Below are 20,067 nucleotides of genomic sequence, written 5' to 3' on the forward strand. Positions count from 1 at the left end.
GGTTTGGTGCTGCATTTTCTACACCATTTAAATCTCTTATTGAAGCTTCCTTTTCTTTTAGCAAGGGGAATTTTAAAGAGAAACTTTTTGCATAAAATTAAAAAAAATTGCACTAGAATGTATAAAGTTTTGTAAGCCAACATTACCTCATAAACATAAATATAATAAAAATTAAACTGTTTTGAGTTTTTTTACAAATCTAGGAAACCTGTTATTGTGGAGTTTGGGATTTTATTTATTTTTTATTATTTAATCAAGTTGGGTTTTAAGTGATTTTACTCAACTCTCTAAATTTAAGAGCAGGTAATTACAGACCTCATGAAAAGGAAGCATGTGAAAATGTACCAGGCTTACTCCACAGCTTACTGATCATGGAATCCTACAACTCATTGAACTCAGAATGCTTTGTATAAAATAAATCCCAATGTTCATAAGACTTTTTAAATGGTGATATTCAAAAGGCTATCTATGTCACGTTGAAATAAGGAGCATATCCGAAATGTGAATTGTTTCCTTCATAAAGATATTCTCATTTTCAGAAATAGTCAGCCTTGCAAACACCCAAATCCCAACAACTTGTGTCTCACCTCTTAGCTGCACTATTGAAAAACTTGAGATAAGGGACAGCCCAGTGTTCCTATAGCTTGGGCAAGTTACTAAGTGAAATGTAATTACCAAGATATCAGCAATGAGGGGGTAGAGGTGGTATGGGCTAATGGCTCCCTGGGCAGTTGCTTTAAGATGCTCTCTCTAGCAGGAGAGGAGAGATGGTCAGAAATTGGCATGCAGTTCCTGAAGCACCTGGGAATAGGGATTGAGAAGACTTCCATCTGAGAGAGCTGCAGAGGGGAGCATGAATGTCCTCAGGACATAGACAAAGTTTTATTTGAGTCAATGAGGTAAAGGGAAGTTTAAGAAGAGATGGGAGATGTATAAAGGACTTATGAGGGGTTGTGAGCCTGAGTGCCCCATGGAGGAGTTTACAGAGGAGATAAAGGGATGAGCACTGACTCAGTCTGAGGCATCCATGAGCAAAGTTGGGGTGAGAGTCCCAATAAGAAGGGATGACTCAAGATGCTGCTGAGGACTTACTAAGGTGGCTGACAAAACAGGAAGTGAGGCAGGTTAGGATAAGCACTCAGGATCGCTTGGAGGAGAATGGGAAGAAATTCTTGGCTTAATGACTGGATGGTAGCTTGTTCTTTCCATTCCCGATGTCTCACACAATTGGGTTGCTTTACTGTCTGCAAACTCAACAGGGTTGTTGTCAGTTAACTGAAATAATATGACTAAACAGTATTTGTCTGTCATTGCATTGTCATTTGACACATTTTTTTTTTTACAAATATTTCTGTAGCACCAACTGTATGCAGAGCACTTTGAGGCCTTGTCAGGAATGCACATTCAAACACACAGTTGTTACCTGTGCCGGAGTGACTTGTAGTCTTATAAAAGAGAAATGCGTTCTGTTTAGAACACATTTTTGTCCATATGGCAAAAGGACACTATTCACATCCTCTAAATCAACAAATTAATGTAACATAGTCCCTTTTTTAAAGAGAAGATGCATTTACTTTTTCAAAGTCATCATAGGAAAACAGGTCTTATCAATTTTAGTTTTGAAGAAGATGAAATTTGTCCTCCCCTGGTGGCACAGGCTGTTGAGCACCTCACTGTGAAGCTGTCTACAGCCTCTGAAGCGCAGGTTCTATCCCGGCCAGCTGGCAAGGGTCCCACACAGCGCGGCAGACCTCTTCTATCTCGCTCACTGCTCCCCTCAGCAGTGTATTTCGTCAGTCTGCCTGTTCTGTTCCCCACTCTGTCTCTGGTGAATCTTCTCACCCTCCCGCACATCTGGCTTGTACCCAGGTTCTTGTATAAATAAATAAATCTTTAAAAAACAAAAGAAGATGAAATTGTGGCTTTATCCATAGCTTTATAAACTTATTTCCTGCCAACTTTTTCTATGATTAGAAAATTAATTTTTTAAAAAGTAGAAGTCAAGTAATAGTTAAATAATTTCTTTGATCTGCCTAGAGAGTAAAGTAAATCAAGCAGCAATTTAATTCCCAATTAATTTGCAACACCCATTAAGTTAAGTATTAGATATTAGCAGCATACCTAATTCTCTGCAAGAATGACATTTGTCTCTTTATATATGTTCTCTACCTAATGAACATACTTCTCTTATATTCAAGTGTTGCTACTACAGCCTGGAAAATTAATATATAGTCTTATATTCATTAATATTGTTGCTCATAAAAAACCTTTAGATTTTTATCATTCTTGAGTTCCCAGAGGCCTATAGAAGCAGGCATAGCTCCAAACCACATGAGTTATCAGGAGGGAAATCCTATTAAAGTAAAACCTTAATCACCACTTGCATTTATATCAAGTTGTATCTAAAGGGAAACTGTCACAAGTATCCATTAACATAGAATGGATAAGCCTGTGTCCATTAACATAGAATGGATAAGCTAAAGGTGCTGTAGTCCTTTCCCAGGATATCATAAGGTAGAAAGAACAAAAGAAATACGACTGTATGAACCTTGTACCTCAATAAAACCCAATCTGAAGAACATTCTTGAAAGACATAGTTTATGGAAGAATATACATAGTATGACTCCATACCAGTAGGTACAAAACCAGGCAAGGCCAATAATGTCTTAAATACTGCCATTCAGGGAAGAGGACTTCAGGAAAGATCGGTGGCCCTGACCTGAGGAACCCTGTACTAAGGATTCCACATTTGATGTGCAGTTGTGTAGTTGTGCAGTTGTGTCCTCTAGTGTCTCCTTTTAAGCTTCTCCACTGGCTGTGGCCTGAGTTTTGCTTCACTCTGGTTTCCACTTTGCAGCAAATGAGCTTCAAGAAACCCTTAACTGCCTCTGGCCTCGCTCCCCCAGAGGGGACATGGATGAGTGACATGAACCAGCTCTGCTCTAGACTGAGGGGGGAAATATTGCTCTTACAGAAACCTCTCCTTTACTCTTATCTCTGGGCTGTGGAGAAAGAAAAGGGTGAAGGAAGCTGGCCCTTAGCACAGTCTAGATATTTCTATCAGTGATACTCAATCGTTGTCTTACCCATCTCACTAAAGGTGACAACTGGAGTGAGGACGAATCTTTAATCAGCAATGCACTGCCCCTTGTGTTCTTTAAACTTCAGGAGACTGAGCAGTTTAACAAAAAGGTAGGGATGCCTCCCTTAATAGACACATGAGTGACAAATATATGCAAAGTATCTGTGGTGTCAGAGGCCTGTCATTTCTCCCCTTTCCTTGTCTGTGAAGACATTAATGCCATCTTGAAGACAGTGGAGAGGTCACTACTTTAATTCTATTAAAAACAACAACTGAATTCTGGAAAGCTCAGCACAATGCTTTCCAGATGTTTGCGGTGAACTGTATAAATGACCCCCAAGCTCCTCCTTGGGCTTGCTGTGTGCAGTGGAGAAAATCTGGGCCTGCAAGTTCAGGAAGCAAGCCACTGGCTCCCAGCGTCTGCCTTCCCCTCAGTATGTCTCAATTCTAATTCCCTTCTGTTTTTGTCTTACAGTTGTTCAGCATATCAAACGACATAACATCGTTCTGAAAAGGGAGCTAGGCGAAGGAGCCTTTGGAAAAGTTTTCCTAGCTGAATGCTATAACCTCTACCCTGACCAGGACAAGATATTGGTGGCAGTGAAGGTAAGAGAACACTCCAGATTGTCTCATTATCCTTGGTCACACCAATGTGTGGAAGCGTTACTTTATTTTATCTTAATTTATTTGAATGACCAGGAGCAGATTATATGGCTGTGATGGCTGTGTTCAAATTCATTTAGCTAAATGGTTAGTAGGAAGGCTATTTGGACAGAGAGGTTCTTCTTAGGGGTAACCTACCATCTGCAGGCTGTGAATTGCTGTGAGTTACTCTTCCAAGTAAATGCTAACTAAATTTTGGATGGAGGTCAGGGGGTCAAACAGAATTCAATCTACTAAGTCTTGGAGTCTCCACCTGTTTTTCAGACTGCTTGACACTTGAGTCAATCTCAGCTGGAGTTTGTATGTGTTTGAGGTTCTGGAAGGGAGGATCACGGACTTTACTTATCCTCTCATTCTCTGTTCTGCTGCCATGCCTCCCCCGGTCTCTTCCAAATGTTTCCAAGCCCCCAGGATTTTATATAGCATAGGCAGGGTTCACTCCTGACATGGATGGTAATCTACAGCCCAAGGAGACACAATCAAGAAATCTGACGGCCTTTCATCATATCATTTCCCCATACTCTCAACCAGGAGCTCTGATCTTCCATAAGACAAACATTATTGAAGGGAATGAAATTACCACTGAGCTCTTGGAAAACACAAGAATTAACAAAAATCAGCACAAAGGCTTCGGCAGATCTCTTATGTATGCATTATCAAAATACTAAAAAACACTTCACCAAGGTATTGAATAATATGTACATACCCATATATAATATAAACACAGACAAGAGATATATGTTTATAAAATGAATTAAAGTGCGAAGTGAATGTGGACATGACTAATGTAATAAAATATTACTTCTTGGCTTCCTAGAAGAGCTTTGTTTGTTTCTACGAAACACAAAATAATTTGTGTAAATAGCACATGTTTACTCATCAGAACCAGAACAAAACTTTTCATTTTTGAAAATCAGATATATATTCCATTCCACTGTATTTAGCATTAAAATATGGAGTATACATAATGGGTAATTGAAAAAAGAAATCAAATTATTCTTGAAGTTAACCCATCCTGCAGACTACACACAGCTCCTGTTGAAGTTCATCCAAAGGAGAAATTGCATTTGCTTTCCTTGTCATCAAAAGTAACTCAACTGAATGTCACAGATATTTCCAGATCCTCAACAAAGACTCCTAAACACTGCACTTTGGAGTGAATAAAGGACAAATCTTTCTAGGGGTGAAAAATGTAGTACATATAAGATAAGCACCATCTCATTAGAAGGTGTCAAAGTGGGAATCCTGCAGTGACCTGGGGACATCTAACTCCTACTGTTAGTGCTTCCTCTTTTCTTTCATTCACTCAAAAAACTTGTTATAAGCACAAAATTTTTAGAACACTTGACAGTGTTACATCTGTGGTCTTTGCTTTCTTCTGCTGCATTTTTTCCCCTTTTGGATCAATGGGCCCCCAAAATGCCTGTATTCTTGTAGATTTATTGACTGATAAAATGTTAGAACTGGAAAAAGTTTTGGAACATTGAATCCTAATCTAGTCTTGTGCTAAAGACAAGGAGACTAAAGACTTGGATTCACGTTCTGGGTCCGTGTTTCTATTGCTATTTGGAGGCCACTTTGGGAGTTAAATTGGGCCTTCAGACTCTGAATTTACTTTATGGGATCACAGGTGGCGAATCTTTGAATATAAAATAATTGTAGGAGATTAGGGAATGCCAGATGACAGTGTAGGAATAGCTGAGAGAACCCAACCATATAGAGAAAGCCTCCCCAAAATTCTAGTGTGTGTATTCTTTCACGTTGGAGTCATTGTTCTGTGCCGACTTCTCTGTACTTACAATCCCTTTAAGAAGAGGGTGCTGCACAGCTAAATACAGGGCACCATCAACTCACACATTACATTTCTTTTCAAACACATATTAAAATAGAACTTTGGGGCTTATAATGATAAAAGGCCAGAGACAGCGATGTGCAACCAATTGCCTTGCCCAAGGTATGCTTCTGTCTGGTCATACCTCCCATCACCACCATCAGGGAGACTACTCTCTGGTTTAAATCCTAATCATAGTACTAATCTCACCTTGGACCCAGACCCAAAACTTAGTCCTCATACATCTCCTGACTCTGCCAAATAAGTGCCGACAAAGTGATGCCATATGATGGTTATGGGTATTTGCTCCTTAATCAACATTGCCAAAAAAATTTAAGAAGGGATGTTTTTATCAAATCTTGACCTCTTTGCTGCCCCTGTTCTTGTTGAAATTCAAGTAAAACTATCCTCTCCACAAGAGAGAACAAAATGATGATGGCTGAACCCTTCATTCCAAATCCAAGATGACATACTTAGGAAGACTTATCTCAGTGACCTCAACTGTAAATTTTTGTTGAGATTGGAGGTTTTGCTTATGTTTTCTAGAATGATTTCAAGCTTCAGAGAGGATGCCCATTTTAACCCTCTGTGTTCAAAGGCTGCAGCCACACAAGGGAAAGTTTGAATCTCTCAGGAGAAATTGCATCAGAATAACAGGCAGACCTTTCCCAGAGTTACCTCTAGTCAGCCTGGCTTGCTCATCCTCAGGGCTGTGGGCATCTAAACATGTATTTAAAAACTAAATGAGCTGGGGAGTAAAATTTCTATGGTTCAGCCCTGACCATAATAAAGGGATGTATTTTAAGCAATGACAAAGTGACTTCCAGGGCCAGCACAGCCTGTCACCTCCGAGGAGCAACTGCCAGGGCTGCTGCTCTTCCACTGGAGGCACAGGGATGTTTGACAGTCTTTCTGCCAGTTGCCTAGCAACCCCTGCAGCATTGATTATTCATGCTAAGAAATAGCAGCTATTGTCCTTTTTCCTTTTCTAGAAGGAGCTGACTGGTTTGAAATTCAAGGCTTTGCTTTCAGATTGATAGATGTCAAATTTCCATAAATTCTAGTGTCTCTTGCCCCAAATGATTTAAGAATTTGAGGGATCCACAAGAACTAGTTTAAATGGACATGAGCCTAAGGCATATGCAGGGAACTCAAGGGCACCCGCAGGCTGGGTATGCCTCTCACATTAGAGTCTGCTTATTCAGATCCAACCAGATTGCTTTTTGCTTGATATTTTTGGATGACCTTTGTTTTTTAGGGAAATGGATTTGTCAACCCTTTTTTTTCCCTTTGACAATGAATTACAGGTGAAGAAGCCATAGACACCTGGATGAGAAGCAGAGAAACCAGTCTTTGATCAAAATGAGTTACTTCACCTTTAAGTAACTCAATTGCCAAGGAAACGCTTCATTGCAGTTTCTCTGCATTAGCTGTGCTTGCATTAGCTATTTTTGATTCTATCCAACCTGCATGTCAATAGTTACAATTCCTAAAACATCTCCCTGTACTATGAATGCATGCTGATTTTTTTTTTTTTTAAAACAGAGCCACAAGTGTGCTTTGTAGGATTTGTGGCATCTCCTCCCCTTCTCCACCAAATGCAGTGTATTTCTAGAAATATAAAATGTTGAATATAAGCAAGAACATAGAAATCATATAGATAACGCAAGTCTCATGTTTTATAGAAGTGAAAAACAAGCTAGGGAAGTTTACTTGACTTCCCCAAAGTGTAAGCTACAGTGAATTATAGGTGTTCACAGAAAACCTGAGTTCAGAACCTTTTTTGTGATCTAACAGGACTTTTGTTTTTTCATGTTTCTGAATATCTTGTCAACAGAGGAAATGATGCCTTTCTTCACAAAAGGTCTGGGAGAATTGATTGATGAACCCTCTGGCCCATTACTGTGTGGTAGCCGAAATGGGGTATCCAATATATTGTCACCATCCCCCATGCCCAGCCCAGCCCCTTGGTATACCTGTCAGTTCTCACTTGGTCTACTTGTCAGTTCTCACTTCTCTACCTGAAGTTTTCCAGTTGCCTGCTCCCTTATGTAAGACAGCTACCCTATTGTATTCTAGTACAGCATCTGTATACTGCATAGCACTTGTAAAAGTTGTTAATAACATATGCATTCACAGGCTCATTTAATCAATGGCATCAACATTTGCCTCCTCTGTAAGAGTGGCCTACTCCCCAGGGAAGGAACCAGGCCTCTTAGCACATTGCCTAATATGTGGTAGCCTTGTTAATGAATGAAGGGCTGGATGAATAGAGATATGTGTATGTATGTATATATGTATGTATGTATGTATGGATGGATGGATGGATGGATGGATGGATGAATGGACTACATAAATAGAAGCCTTTCGAAAAGGTAAAGGCATTTCAGCCAGGCCTGGGTCACTTATATGCTCTGAAATAAGATGTCAGCTCTACCCAATACATATGGACTGAGTGTGGAGAAGCACTGTTTCCCCAGGGGAATATTATAGATGCGATAACCAAACAAAGGGGAAGATATCTTTTGGAGAGAAAATGAAGGGAAACCTGCTCAAATAGGAGCTCTGGGAAAGCTAGACTTCCCACCAGTCAGGACCTAAAAGCTCACTGTGGATATGAGGTAGCCCGCTGACTATCCCTTACTTAGCTCCCCTGTAGGAGACCGCAGGGATTCTCCTGCTAAGTGGTGCAGCTGCCCCTTGCTTGCTACTCAGCACTGACTGCTGCTCCATCCCAGCTGCTGCTCCAGAATCTGTTTCACCCACATTCTCATACTTCAAGAAGGGACACACTATGTGTCCAATTATTCCAATCCATTTTCATGCCACACCACTCACCTGTGGCCCAGCCATCCACGGTGGCCAGTGCTACAACTAGAGCCACTGTGTCAGAATATATACAAGGCTGGAAAAGTATTGGTGCTCAAAATGGAAAGCTCATTGTTTCCAGTTCTGCAACAGTGAAACAATTCTTAAATGGGGAAGCGCCTCAAGAGTTCATCAAAATTCAGGGCTTGTATCTAGGCAAGTTTATTTCTAAGACTGATGGCTATTTTCTCTTTACATGTTTAAGACAGTTGTCACATAAGTCCTCACATCTTGATAATAGTGAGGTCTCTCCCTTCCCCGCCTTCCTGTGCTTCCTCCCTACTTCTCCAATTATGTTGGCATGTGAAATCCTTGTTCCCACAAGATTAGTATAGTTAAGAGAATATTTGCCAGTATTACCTTAAAAAAATACTTTGTATATCTTAACAAGACATAAGGTTGCAGAAAGTACTATTGATTCCATCTTTACAAGTCTCTAGGAACAGAAATTGTAGAACTTTTAATAGGGGCTTGTTAAAAGACTTAATGATCTTTATTGTTCAGCCATTGCTTAATAGATTTCCATTGTTTCTTAGTGTAAGTGCATTCTTTCCTTGTGTCTATATGTGTGTGTGTGTGTGTGCGCACATGCACACTCACATGCATTGTAGGATGGAGAGCGTTTTTGTTGTAAGAATCCCTCTTGTACTTGAGTTAGGTAGGCCCCAGTTATCAAGTTGCTCCATCAACGTTCCTTTCTCAGTAGCTTCAACTTTTAACCTTTGATGGGGGATCTGTTTTTTGTCTTGTTCATTTGTTTTGGTAGCCCACTTTTCTGGCTTATCTCCAATTTATTCATATCTTTTCAGAAAATGTTAAAACCAAGACAGTGTTTTCCACTCTTTTAAGGACTCAATTGGTACCAAACTTAGCTGGAGGATTAATGTCATCTCTCTCTATCTCTGGAATGTATGCATTACAGTAGTTGTGCTGCTTTTTAATTGACTTTAACATGATAATCCAACTCATAATTGAGGGGGCAATCATGAGCCATCAGCTCCTAAATAGTTAGTGAAACTGTCTCAGGCATTTGCATGCTGGTTTATTTCAAACCTGTCAGTATATTGCCGATAGGCAGAGGTCAGCTTCTGATGCACTCTTTGCTAAAAATCGATCCTGGTCTTCAAAAGATTTAATATTTAGAATATGCAACTTAATGTAATATGCAAGTATAACCATTAGTTTTGTCCCCTAAAATTTTGAGGTATTTTAAAGTATTTGAATTAAAACTTAGTCTCCTGGGCCTCCCCGGGGGCGCAGCGGTTGAGCGCTGGGTTGCGAAGCTGCCCGCGGCCTCTGCACCGCAGGTTCAATCCCCGGCTGCTCCCCGACAACCGGAGGAGGGTCCCACATGGCGCGCAGACCTCTCCTGCCGCCCGCTGCTCCCCTCAGCAGTGTACTTCGGTCCCTTCTGCCTGCTCTGCTCTCCGCTCTGGCTCTGGTGAATTCTCCCACCCTCCCGTGCTTCTGACTGTACCCAGTGCATGTATAAACAAAACAAACAAACAAATAAATAAATAAAAGCATGCCTCTATAAAAAATAAATAAATAAATAAAAATACAGAAAAAAAATCAATCCATTATTAAAAAAAAAAAAAAAAAAACTTAGTCTCCTGTTTCCCACTGGATTGTTCACTGGTTAAGATTCTGAACCACAAGAGTCAGCACAGCAGTGAAAATAAGACAACAGCAATCAACATCCTGGTTATGAATCTTGTGTTTGAGGCTGTCACTTAGTACATAATTAAAGTCCTCTCAAAGGGGCAGATAATGAGATAGAGTATTGGTCTCTAGTACACAGTGAGCACTATCTGAATGTTTGTCATCATTATTTTATAATGAGGTTTATATTTGTAGGAATGTTGTGGAGCCCCTTACTGTACACACCTTAGTTTTTAAGATTTTTTTTCTATAAAAATCATCTTATCTTTGAATTTATTAAAATATTCTCCTTCAAAGTTCATTTTTTATAAGAATTTTATGGAAACTTCCTGTACATTTCTTTAGAGAAATTCTTTTAAGAAGAATTACACAGAATTGTGACAATGGCTAACTCTAAATAATTGGCTAGTCATTGCCTGTAAGAACCTTATGAGAAGGGTGTTTTAATTCTATTTTAGTTTAGTGTTGTTTTCCGAAGTTCCCAAGAAGCAGGTTGACCCATTAACAGCTTATGGAGGCGACTTTTATATAACAGTGCATTCCAATAGAAGAATAATGCAGCCACTAATGCAAGCCACACTTATATTTTAAGGTTTCCTACTATGATTTTTTAAAAAAGCAAGAAGAAACTGGTAAAACTAATTTTATTAATATAGTTTAACTCATATATAAAAGATAATTGTTGCAACATTTCATATAAAAATACTGAGATATTTTAGTCATACCAAGTTTCCAAAATCTGATATCTTTCACATATGGCACATTTCTGTTTGAACTCACCATATTTCAAATGATTGCTAGCCACATGTGGCTATTGGATGCCATTTTGGATAATGGCACCCAACAAGGAGATTTCAGAAGCAGCAGATCTGGACCAAGTGATCCTCACCCAGCACAACTTAGGCATGTTGACAAGCATTCTTATGCATCTCAGTTGCCTCAAATGAGAGTTTAGTCTTTGTTCTATATGTTTTAACTACAGTGGTAGATATCTGGCATAGTGAGGGCTTACCATAATAATCTCTTCCATGTGATCTTTCACCTTACCACTGTTTCTGTGATCTCTAAAAAGCATGAAAGAAGAATTTCAGGTAAGTATAAAATAGAACACATTTGTTTTACCTTTTGTCTCCTAAACCACCCATAGTTTGCAATGCTAGTATGGTCTACAAAATCCAATTGCACTAATGATTTCAAATAAGCTCTCTTGCCTCTCCTACTAGGTATTTTGTGGAGACACTTCAGATAAATATTAATTTTTCTTGCTTCTATTTTACCTTCAGTGCTTACTCAATTCTGTGCTTTAGTTTATTTCATGCTACTCCATTCTTACAACTCTGAATCAATGTGTACTCCAGGTCATAACTCGCTGTAGCTCTGGATGAGAACTTGAGAATGTCTTCAGAAAGAATGGTGGCTTTTGGTGTGTCAGGAAATTCATCAGGAATAAGAAGAATGAAGCTACAAGACAGACACCAGGAATAAGAAAATAGCAATACTCAATGATGGGAAAAATATGTCTGTCAAAATGAAAGTTAAGTGGAGGGAATTATCAGTGAGGGAAGCTGCCACCTCATGTCCATTGCCAAAGGACCCGGGGAACCAGCCAAGCCTCCCTTAATTGAGTAAAATGACTATCAGCCATGGTACTAAAACATAGATGGTTTTCATAAATAGGGTTGATAGCGGGATTTTTCCAGCTTCTGATTGCTGTCTGGCAGTGGTCCTACCCTTAGAAAAAAATTTATCTTTAGAGTGCCAAATTCAGAAGATGATTTTGTCCAACTTGTTACTGCCATATTTTCTGAATCTCTTAAAATAGAATTGAATCATAATTTAGAAAAAGGACCCAACATGCAAAAATGGATGGATACATAGGAGGAATCCAGGTTTGTGACACATATCTGCCCCACGAATAGTGAAATCTCTCTTAAATTCAAAAATTGCACTGAAGCATCATGGGTTTTGACATTGTACTGAGTAGAGTCTGCCCATATTATTTTACTTATGGAAATGGAAATATTAGATGCTTCTTAATTCTTTCAGTTTGATACTCCTCAAAAGAAAATCCTGTATATTCATTCTGTCTTTTCTCTACGTCTACTCCATTGCCTGACATTCTTTCATTCTACCCCCAACCCTTCCCTCACACATACAAACATATACACATACACTCATTTTTTAATCAACACTAGATAGCTAACACGTAAGGTAAAAATTTTATGCAGGATTTGTTTGTGTCTTATGATAACTGATCTAAGAGGATGATTCTCCTTTGCACTGTTAAAAATGGACTAGTGCCTTAGAAATAAGTTACCTCAGTGACTCAGAGCAATCTCTGAATAACGAGAAACTATCTCTGAGAAAATACTACAGGCTGTCAAGGCTCTCAGGTGGCAAACTCAGAAGCACTGCTGCTCTCATACCTTGGTTCACCTCCAGGCCTTATCTTTTGGTTTTCCTGGGGTCCTCATGCAAGTAATTGAATGCAGACCTGGTTGTGTTCAAAATTCAAATTGCCCAAATACCATCTTCAACCAGGGACCCTGAAGGCAAGAATCCCAATGCACAGGGTCTCTCCAAGTCCTACTAGTGACCCGAAGATGCAGATGCTGCTCTTGTTCTCACTCTATAAAAGAGAAAATCAGAGTTCAGACAACTCCAGTGCAGAACCAGAATTTGAACACAGATCTTATGATTCTAAGTTAGAACCCCTCCTATATGAGAACCACTGTTGTGAGGGCTTGCTTTGTGACTGAAAGGAGAACACAGATATTTGGGGCCAGCTCTCCAGGAGAGAGTGCACTGGGAAGTGGTCCCCTCAGACTTACATTCCCCCACCTGTTTCTTTCCTTGGATCTTCAGATTTCTCTTCCTCACTTGGGGCCATGTTCCACCTTTCCCAATGGACAGTCACTTTTCATTCCTTTCTAATGCTCATTTATCTCAAGTTTGCATAGACTTTATGGGCCCAGGCTTCTTTTAGCTGCTGACACTGGATTAAGCAGATGAACACAAAACATGCCCCTAGCCAGAAAAGACTGCGGTCTTGCTGGCACCTCCACCATCTTAATGTTTCCTTGTGGCTGAGATGAACTGAGTCCTGTATACTCATCAGTCCCTCCTCTGTGGAGAGAAGTGTCCCATGTGTGTGTTTTGCTCCATGAGCCCAGAGGAAGGACCCAGCCAATCATGATTTTCTTCTCTTTTGTGTTCATATCATCTCATCTACTATTTTTCTATTTAGAAGTTCAGCAAAGCAAAAAATATTTAAAAAATAACTAAAAGCATGCTCATGGATAAAATCAACTCAAACAAGTTGCTGAGATAAGCACATTACTGCTCCATGTGCAACATGGATGAAAGGAGTTAGCGTGAATGGGCATGAGACCAGCTTCCGGAGCTTCAAGGGAGCAGGATACCAAACCCAGTTTCTTGGCCACTGCTTATTTTGCTGTTAAATGAAGACCTTTCAAAGCTATCTGGCCTTTCTGAGCACTGGTTAGCCCCAATCTGCTCACTTTTTTTTTTTTTAAGATTCATTTACTTATACATACAAGAACTGGGGTACAAGCCAGAGGTGCGAGAGGGTAAGAGGATTCACTAGAGATAGAACAGGGAGCAGAACAGGCAGATTGACTGAAATGCACTGCTGAGGGGAGCAGCAGGTGAGAGAGGAGAGGTCTGCTGCGCCATGTGTGTCACCTCCCTGACTGGGGATTGAACTTGTGCTGCAGTGGCTGCGGACAGCTTCATTGTGCTGCACCTTAACCCCTTTCTCACTTTTCAAAGGAGAACTGGTGGTGCTTCTAAAAGATACTGCTCAGAAAAAAAAAATACTAAAATGAGAATGGGGAACCCCATTCCCATACCCTTTTAAATATCCAGATTTTGTATCAGTATCTCCAGAATTTGACTTAAAAAACAAATGCCTCTCCCTAATGAAATGTCCTCTCCTTGGGTCAAGTCACCATTGGGGCAGTGTGGGGGAGAGGGAAGGGGGGAGCTTACTAAAGGCAGTTAGTGAAAATTCTAGATTTTGTGAAGATTGTAGCAGAAAAGATTTTGTGGTCTGGCAACTGCCTCCACCACCTTACTGTTTCCTTGTTGCTGAGGGGAGGTGAGTCTTGTATGTTCATTGGCCCCTCCCTTATGGAGTGCAGCCCTTGACATGGTTGATGGCATATTTCAAACTCATTCTGTGGTGGGCTTCATGACATGACCCACCTTTGGGAATAAAGGACTTGCTTGCCCAGTTTTTGGGAAAGCTGCAATGAAAGTTTCTCAGCTGCCAGCTCCCTGGGGGTGGGAGGGCTCAGCAAGTCCACTTAAAGTCATATTTCCTAAGGTGGCCCCATCAAAGGATTGATTAATGAGTCTATAAAGGCCCATTCCCCTTGGCCCAACTCAGGGCAATTCTAAAAGGTCATCTTGCAGGACCAGATGAGATGTTGTAAAAACTACATCATGGCTCATTTTCACTCTCTTGCTCAGTCCTTCCCTCTGGTATTGATCCCAAGAACATGTCCTAATAAATATATTCCTTGGTAATGTCCATGTCAAAAGTTGATTCCCAGGAGCCCCAAGATCTGTAAGTTGCCCAACTCAGAGTATTCACCCAGAGAGATTAGAATAAAGGTAGGGAGCTACAGAGTGACCCCAAGGAACTGGCAATATTCTTTGATTCTGGACATAGTGTTTAGTCTTACACTTGGTACCTAGCTGATGAATAATGGTGCTTTAATTCTGTCCCAATGTTCAATTTAAGTGAATGTTGAAGCTCCCTTTTACTTTCTAACTTTGATAATAATTGAGTGCAGTCTCCCTGAAAAGGGGAGTCATATACTCAGAAGCCATCTCCACCAGGGGCTTCTCTCCTCTCTGAACTCCTCTTTCATGCTCAGCTTTTACTTCTCAGTCCACAAACATCTCTTTAGTCCCTGCCATGTGCCTGGTGCTGTGACCAGTGCTGGTGCAGAGATGGGTGCTCAAGCGTGAGTAGGCACAGTCCCTGGGTTAAGGGACCTACTGACTCTACCTGAGTGAACAGGTAGAATATATCATGGCTGGTAGTAGGATAGAGATTAATGTGAGGCAAACCTATGAGGGTCGTCTGACCAGCCTAAGGCAGAATGGGTGTGACAGCAATGAGGGGATCAGGGAACACTTAAAAGGTGATAGCTGACCCCAGGCTTGCGGGACTGCTGGGCATTAGCTAGGTGTGGCCATTCCCTATGGCTGCTGTAGCAAATTAGTACACTCTCATTAAAACAACACAATATTTTTTTCTCTAATAGTTCTGATGGTTGGATGGCCAAAATTAATTTTATTAAGCTAAAGTCCAGATGTCAGCAGGGCTAGCTCCTTCCGCAGGCTCTGAGGTAGAATTTTTTTCTACCTGACTTCTCCAGGTTTTAGAGGCTACCTACCCTCCTTGGCTCATGCTCCTTCTTCTATTATCAAAACCAGCAGCATAGCATCTTCTCACCTCTCTGGCCTCTGTTTCTGTCACTGTATCTTCTCTCTTTTATTCCTACTGTCCCCTCTCATAAGGACTCTTGTCTATGATAACTTTGAATGCACTTGAATGAGCAAGGAAATCTCTGTACTTTAGGTTCTTAACCTAATTACATATGTAATATTCTCTTTGTCATATAAGGTGACATATTTATAGGGTCCTGGGAATTGGGATGTGGGCATCTTTGGGGGAAGGTTATTCAGCTTCCAATACTATGCTCAACTGTCCCTTCCAGGGAGAGGGAAGGACATGTGCAGAGAAAGGGAGGTAGGGCCCATGCTCATGTAGGCAGCTCTGGATATTTCATCAAGTGGAAGCAGTTTTCGAGAGAGGCATGTTAAGAGAGCAAGCTGGACAGAGATGTAGGGGAGTGATTTCATTTAGGATGCTATGTTTTGATCTTGAAGTGTAATTAATTTTATAAGTGACTTGTCTCCCTATTTGCCCATAAATTTCCAACATCGGGATTTGGGCCAGTATCTTCCTGCTGCCATCACAGCTCTGGCTCAGTGACTGAAGATCCACACATGTGTTCGGCACCAACAATGCCAGTTTTGTCCTGTTATGACACCCTGGTGGCAGGTGGCAGGTGAGCGGAGCACCAAAGGCAGTGGAATCTGGCTGGCATCATCCTGGACATCTTCATCTTGGCTGCATGACTGGCCTTATTGTAGTTCACTGGGCAGGGATGTGTTCAGAGCCCACAGCATGTCTTGGCACTGGTCAGAGAAGACTTTTTAGAGTGTGACATAGTAAAACTGGCAAAATGATCATTGGTGAAGCCTGAAGGTGGTACGGGAGGGCTTGTTAAACTCTTCTTTCTGCTGAATATTTGCATAACATAAAGCTTTTAAAAGATTATATGAGCAATAATGAGCTACACCTAACATCCTAGAAAGCACATCAGGTACCAAAATAAGCAAGACATTCATGGAAAGACTTGGGTTCAGACCAGGTTTAAAACAATGGGTTTAAAACAGTGAAGCCTTTATAAACCTCATGCCTGTCACTTAATGAGCACCCATACCAGCACTTCATGAACTGCAGAGCCTCGTATACCTATATGGCACTCTTCCTCAGTTACTAATTCTAATGTTATTTCCTCATTTTCCAATCTTTTTTGTAATAAACAAGATCAATTTCCTCCACACCTAGAAGCCTCCGTGTCCACTGAAGTTGTTACAGGGCAGGGAAAGGGGCACCCCAGACCCCGCAAACCTGCCTACTCTAAATAGGTTCTGCCATCCACCACATCAACACAAAACATATGAGACTTTAATGGGAAGGAAAGGAACTTTAATATAATTAGGAAACAATGCAGGAAAGGCAAAGAATATAGTTTCTAAATCAAGCACCCAAAGTTACCCGTCCCCTCGTGGGTAAAAGTCCACCCAAGCAGGATTGGCCCAGAGCAAGGCCCCAAAGCCTGCCACAAGTCTAAAGCATCTTCCAATGGGGACCCACAGAAAAGGGTCAGAAACAACCAGACAAGTCTGGAGGGAAAAGAGCAAAATCAAAATCAAGACAAAAACTGCCATTGTCACCTCCCCACAGGTCTCTCACCCACATCTGTGTCACCCAGTCCACGACCAGAAGGCAAGTGCAGTTTCTTCCCATGTCTCTCGGCTCCATGTGCCTCCTCCAGGTCTCCTTCTTGCTTTCCATTCTGCTTCTTTTCTTCCTCAGTCTCCTCTGCAGCTTTTTCTCTCCCTGCTCAGCTCCACCCTCTCTTGGATGGGGCAGGAAACCTGGAACCTCCCCCTTTCCTGGGGACCACCCTGTTACAAAGTTACTCATTCTCAATGTAACCTTCCCTTGATGTTCTCAGCTTACTCTGTGTTGGTTTCCTCCCTTTCTGCCCCCCCTCCCCAGACGCTGAAGGATGCCAGTGACAACGCTCGCAAGGACTTCCACCGTGAGGCTGAGCTGCTGACCAACCTGCAGCACGAGCACATTGTCAAGTTCTACGGCGTCTGCGTGGAGGGCGACCCACTCATCATGGTCTTTGAGTACATGAAGCATGGGGACCTCAACAAGTTCCTCAGGTACCGTGTGGGTGGGGTGGGAAGAAGAGGGGAGATGGGGTCATGGAGGGAGCCAGTCTGCAAGGTTCAGGCAGCGTGAGGAAGAGGAGGGCAATCCTGGAAAAGATCAAGGGACCCAGGACCTTCCATCCTCTGGGACAGTCTGCCCTGGTCATGACAACTGTAAGCTGCAAAGCTTTCCACAACCATAAGGCACTTTTTGTGTGCCGTGAGCAAAGAAACTGAGTCCATAATGCTGCTCTTTTTCTTTAAGCAACTAACCATGTAATTTGATGCTAGTAACCCATTTCAAATCCCACCTGTATTTATTGAGCATCTGTGACCTTTATTGTCACAAATTTATTGAGCATTTGAGTGGTATGTGAAATGTAATTTGAGATGGGGTTTAGCAGATCTGTAGGAGTTTGCCAGATAGATAAAAAAAAGAATTTTATTCTGGACAAAAGAAATAGTAAAAACAAGGCACTCTCTGGGGAGAGTGGAGTGACTGGAATTGCCAAAAGGAAGAAGGGGAAGGGGCATAAGGAGACTAGAAAGAGTCAAGGTCAGAAAGGACTTGGACTTAATTTTGAGGACAAAAAGAACAACTAGGAGGTCAGTAGGTCAGAGGATCAAGTGTGAAGAAGAGACTCCAAGAGCAAAAAGCTTTAGAAGGAAGAATAAAGAGGTAAAACAACACTGGCCAGAACTATCCAAGACTTGAAGCTGGAACTGTGGCTCCTGCTGAGCCCCTGAGGTCTTGAAAAATGATGAGCTTCGCTTGAGGGATCAGTGGCAACCCGGGTCAGTGGAGGTCAAGACTGGGAGGGAGAAATGTTGAATACAAAAGGGAGCCACTGGGTAATGGAATACGGTTTTTGTCCCAATTGACCTAATTGGGTTTTCCGTCAATTGTGGCTTCTTAGGCAGCTACTTCCATCTGGTGATGAATACAAAGACCTGGGAGGGGCCACAAGATAAACAAGGGGGAGACAACTAGTGAGCAGAAGGGATTGGGGGAGGTAGGATGGCTTTGAAAGGGAGAGGATGGGGCCTCCCCGGTGGCGCGCAGCGGTTGAGCACTGGGTTGCAAAGCTGCCCGCAGCCTCTGCAGCACAGGTTTGATCCCCAGCTGCTCCCCGGCCACGGGAGGAGGGTCCCACATGGCGCGCAGACCTCTCCTGCCGCCCGCTGCTCCCCTCAGCAGTGTACTTTGGTCCTTCTGCCTGCTCTGCTCCCCACTCTGGCTCTGGTGAATTCTCTCACCCTGCTGCGCTTCTGACTGTACCCAGTGCTTGTATAAATAAACAAATAAATAAATCTTAAAAAAAAAAGAAAGAAAGGGAGAGGATGACTCACAAACTAAAGAGGTTGTAGTAAAGACTACAGGAGACAGAGTGGGGTGATGACATGGGGGAAGATCTGTGGCCTCCAGACAGAGCTGATGGATGTCAGATCTTGTATTTAAAATTAGCTGAGAGTCCTTGGGTAAGTCTCTGCTGTTCTGCAGATACTGAGCCAGGAGGGTAATCATGAGGACCAAATTAGAATGAATACAGAAAAGCTCTTCTTGTAGGGGCAAATAGGACTTTTTTTTCATTTCTTTTTAAAGATTTATATTTATTTATGCATACATAACTGGGGTACAGGCCAGAGGCGCGGTGGGGTGAGAAGATTCACCAGAGACAGAGCAGGGAACGATCAGGAAGACTGACTGAAATACACTTCTGAGGGGAGCAGCAGGCAAGATAGGAGAGGTCTGCTGCGCCATGTGGGTGGCTCCCTGGCCGGCCGGGGATTGAACTTGTGCTGCAGAGGCTGCAGATTGCTTCATAGTGCTGTGCTTAACCCCTTGCACCACCAGAGAGGCCCGCAAATAGGAAGTTTTCAATAAAGAGAAACATGAATTCTGCTAGTGTTACTCCTATTAGTAAACCAGCTGCCTTGGGATGCGAATTTTCAGGGAGGGCTGAGTTTGATAAGACAGAGGAAGTTGGCAGTCACCTTGTGAGGGCCTTAGTGTGTTCTCATCATACAGCAATGAAGGGGGGAGAAGAAATAGCTGATCCAGACACCCCTCAGTGAAGCAAACCTTAAAGCTTTTATTTGCATTAAACAGAGGCACAACGGAAATTTCACATTTTTAAGACCATGGAAAGGAAAGAGTGTGAGGTCCCCCTGGGTCTTCCTTCCCATTCTGCAGCAGTGGCTTATATCCTTTGGGTGGGTCCCCAGGTCCAGTCAGGCCCCTCAACTCCCAGGTGGTTCTGAGTTGGATCCTCTTTAAGTTGTCTGGTTCCGATGTGCTGTTTTCTTTCTAATAGAGCTGCCCTCCTCTTTGAAAGATTAGTAAATGGGCTGCCCATGAGATCTTAGTAGATAGTACAATATAAGAGAAACAGGAGTGATGTTAGGGGCA

General features: G+C 41.9%; 1 protein-coding gene across 3 annotated transcripts in view; it reads left to right on the forward strand.

The window, feature by feature from the left end:
• Window positions 1-20,067, forward strand: part of NTRK2 (neurotrophic receptor tyrosine kinase 2) — a gene marked incomplete at its 3' end in the record, with an annotated part of 340,861 nt that overhangs the window by 250,839 nt on the left and 69,955 nt on the right. For all 3 annotated transcript variants that reach the window (XM_084238704.1, XM_084238705.1, XM_084238706.1), the window contains exons 12-13: window positions 3,558-3,688; window positions 17,497-17,669. In XM_084238704.1, the coding sequence (XP_084094830.1) occupies window positions 3,558-3,688; window positions 17,497-17,669 (304 nt within the window). The remainder of the gene's footprint in view (window positions 1-3,557; window positions 3,689-17,496; window positions 17,670-20,067) is intronic.

This window comes from Talpa europaea (assembly GCF_964194135.1).
Source record: "Talpa europaea genome assembly, chromosome: 7".
Lineage (NCBI taxonomy): Eukaryota > Metazoa > Chordata > Mammalia > Eulipotyphla > Talpidae > Talpa > Talpa europaea.